The sequence below is a fragment of the Limulus polyphemus genome, unplaced genomic scaffold, assembly GCF_000517525.1.
Source record: "Limulus polyphemus unplaced genomic scaffold, Limulus_polyphemus-2.1.2 Scaffold14817, whole genome shotgun sequence".
Taxonomy (NCBI): Eukaryota; Metazoa; Arthropoda; class Merostomata; order Xiphosura; family Limulidae; genus Limulus; species Limulus polyphemus.
The window spans coordinates 1-3964 of NW_013680427.1; the positions used below are offsets into that span (position 1 = coordinate 1).

The window sequence follows — 3964 nt, forward strand, 5'->3', positions numbered from 1 at the left end:
AAAGTGTGGATGATCCATTATTAACAAGTGAGGATTGATCTTTACATAGCACGATATTCTTACAAAAAAGTGTGGATGATCCATTATTAACAAGTGAGGATTGATCTTTACATAGCACGATATTCTTACAAAAAAGTTGTGGATGATCCATTATTAACAAGTGAGGATGATCTTTACATAGCACGATATTCTTACAAAAAGGTGTGGATGATCCATTATTAACAAGTGAGGATTGATCTTTACATAGCACGATATTCTTCAAAAGGTTGTAGATGATCCATTATTAACAAGTGAGGATTGATCTTTACATAGCACGAATATTCTTTCAAAAGGTTGTGGATGATCCATTATTAACAAGTGAAGATTGATCTTTACATAGCACGATATTCTTACAAAAAGTTGTGGATGATCCATTATTAACATGTGAGGATTGATCTTTACATAGCACGATATTCTTACAAAAAGTTGTGGATGATCCATTATTAACATGTGAGGATTGACCTTTACACAGAACTATGTTTTTTCGGAAGGTTACAGATAACACACTGTTAAAAATTGAATTTGTTCTTCTTTACAGCATGGCATGGGAATTCCATCGTTGTCCATAATGTTGCACGAGGTCATCAAACTGATGTATCACGCAAGATGTAAAGATGTTATTTTCATTCGTCTTGGAACTTGTGGTGGAATAGGTGAGTATGTTTAAAATAAAGTGTTTTGGTTTTTAGAGAGTGAAAACAATTGCAAAACTTTTAATCTTGTCCGCTCGGATTGTTCTGTGATAACAGACGTTGTACTACGAATAAAATGACGTCATTACCCGCAAGCCCGTTCGGCAATTCACCACTTGGCGTATCTTGAGGTTTATCAAACATTAGTGAGGATGATCTCTGGAAGCCTTTTTTTCTTTTCTTTTTGTCCAGTAGAGGTTCGAGAATACTAAATTTGTCGAACTAGTTGCATGAGCTATTTTTAGCTCTTCTTGGGAAATTATTATTTTTTGGGTGTAAAATTAAAACTATACCAAAACACAAAACAGGTTATTCAGGTTTTAAGACGTTAAAGGTTGGGTCAGTTATTGTAATAATTCACTTAATTAATATGTGATTTTCCCCCCTTATGACTTAAAACAAATATTAGGTTTTTACTCCACTAAACTCTCGTTTTTTTTCTAGATTCTTTATTTGATAGACAGCTTTGTTCTTTATCTTTTCATTTTTCAAGGATATCCTGGCGGAACACTTGTCATTACAGAGGGCGCTGTTGACGGTTTATTGCGTCCTTACCTGGAACTGGTAATTAAGTTATTTTGTCTAACATATTCGTTTAATCAATTTTCGATCATTTTTTTTTCTCACCATTTTTATCACGATGTTTATCTATAAGTCGGATTTCGAGTTCTTTTATAAATTTGAAATATATATTTTTATAATTTTAATGTCACTGTAAAAAAAGTTACATTAAAAGTGATAAGTTAAATTTTCGGAGTGTGAATTGAAGTGAAATGCTAACTTAAATTATGAAATACCTAAGTACAAAATATTTAATGAATAACTCATGATCACCACGTTCGAGAGTGAAAAACTTACAGTCAGTGAGCTCGCGAGTTAATGATTCATTGCTACAGAGCATGGAAGGAAAGATTACAATTTATAACATCTTTGTTGAGAGTTAATGACTTATGGTTACTGAGTTTGAAAGTGATTGACTTATGAGCGCTGACTTTGAAAGTAAATCGCTTATAACTCTCCAATTCGAGAGTGAGACCTATATGACTGAGTTCGAGAATGACCCTGAATGAGTGAATTATGTTACTGAGTTCGAGAGTAAGTGACTTATGAATAAAATGTTTAAGAATGAACATCCGTCTGTTCGTGGCTCAGGTGGAGGATTTTGTTCCTCTTAAAAATAATTTCAATTCCAAACAGACACATAGTTACACCTGTGTGACGTTTAAAGAAGTGAGCTAATTTGTAGTGTATCCCTCCTCCGATGGTTCAGCTGTTAGTTAAACATTAAAATTCGAGGTTCAATATTCGCAATGGACACAGCATAGATAGCCCATCATGGAACTTTGTGTTTAACAACAAAAAGAGAGACCGAGTTTAGTATTTTTACAGATCATGTTTTCATATGATATAATCCAAACTATGAATGAAATATAGACTAATATTTAGTTCATATGTCAGATATAGAAGACTGTTTAGTGCACGTAGTATTATTAATTAATTGATTTTGTGTTTGTGATTCATTGATGTCGAGGCTATGGAGATTTCTAGAAGGCCTAAGTAATAAACGTATAAGTAGCTACGACCAGACGAGCGGAAACAGAGTAAAGGTAAAGTCACGTGAAAGAGAAATTCGATCAGGGAAAAGTTAAAAAACGTAAAGTTAACCCGTCGTGGGAGTGAATAGCCTAACGGTTGAAAGATTAACATTTTGAAAAAGATAAGGATAATATTTTTTTGTCAAAGGGAATTCTAAACTAACTACACCCGCCTGTGTGGACTTTGACAAGAGGCAGACAATTATTGGAAGTACAAAAAGCAGACGATTATTGGAAGTTCAGAATACAACTGCGGTAACTCCCGCGACAGCGTAAGTGAATTCTACCAGGATACTATTGCGATAAAAATATAGAAAAATAGTTCGGCTTGTCGACTGAATTATAAAGCAAATCTGGATTGGAGGTATGAGAATTATTCTAACTAAAAACCACTTTGAACAATGTTATACAGGGCACCTTATGTAGCACTGATTGTTCACTTCCTATTATTTGAACATCTCCTTCATAAGCACTCTTCGCGTACTTCCCTGGTCAGTTTGTGACTTACACAGTTCACTATCTGCTTACTTCCCTGGTCAGTTTTTGATTTTTACAGTTCACTGTCTGCTTACTTCCGTGGTCAAGTGCTAATTTTCACAGTTCACTATCTGCTTACTTCCCTGGTCAGATGCTAATTTTCACAGTTCACGATCTGCTTACTTCCCTGGTCAGTTGCTAAGGGCAACTTATCTTAATTTTATAAACATACTATGAACAGAACAGCAAATTCATATAAAAAGTCATATATAGGTAGTGCCATGCTTGTAAAGATTCACATACACGTATCATATCGCCACATACTTTATAAAGTCACGCACACGTGTCACTATATATTTAAAAAGTTACGTTCTCGCATGTACCTCAATTATTCCTATTCTATGCAGTTAAGTTATTATAAAGAGATTTAGATAGTAATGAAGATTGTAATAAGACCAGCAGCTTAGATGTGTAGATATTGTAGCGTGTAGAATCCTGGTGGTCTCTTTGCAAACCACAATAATTGGAAAAATCACTACTTTTTGTAACATCACGAAATGAATGAAGATAATCTTCAAGAGTTGAATAAACAACAAGAACGTGAGATGACAATCAAATCAGTTGAAATTAACAACCAGGAATAAGGCGCCATTTTGTCTTCATTTTTTTTGTAGCACGTGCTGGGAGAGGTAGTACAACGACCAGCTGTGCTGGACAAGAAACTGGCCAAAGAACTGAAAGCTGTTGGAGAAGAACAACTTCCCGACTACAATATCGTGATGGGAAAGACCATGTGTACCTACGACTTCTATGAAGGTCAGTCATTGGTTGAGCACTAGCCACGTGCATATCATATCATGTTAAGAAATATATCATCATTATTTTTAAGGCACATTGTGCTGGTATATTAAGAGTAACAATTATAAAAAACGACTTTTTTGGCACAATAATAAGTAAAATTATTTAATATAACTTACAGCCAACTAGCTTCGGTAAACGTGTTGCCGTTATCACGGCAAAATCCTACCAATTGCCCTGATGATAATAACACTTTTACTGAATCTAGTTGGCTGTAAGTTATATTAAATAATTTTACTTATTATTGTGCCAAAAAAGTCGTTTTTTATAATTGTTACTCTTAATATACCAGTAATTGTTACT

The 3964-nt window shown here is 34.2% G+C and overlaps 1 protein-coding gene across 1 annotated transcript in view; it reads left to right on the plus strand.

Moving 5' to 3' along the window:
- The first annotated feature begins 538 nt into the window (after positions 1-538).
- LOC106477400 (uridine phosphorylase 2-like) overlaps positions 539-3964 on the plus strand; it is a 4715-nt gene continuing 1289 nt past the window's right edge. The window contains exons 1-3 of the mRNA XM_013937973.2: positions 539-692; positions 1225-1295; positions 3478-3619. Of these exons, the coding sequence (XP_013793427.2) occupies positions 584-692; positions 1225-1295; positions 3478-3619 (322 nt within the window). The 5' untranslated portion in view covers positions 539-583. The remainder of the gene's footprint in view (positions 693-1224; positions 1296-3477; positions 3620-3964) is intronic.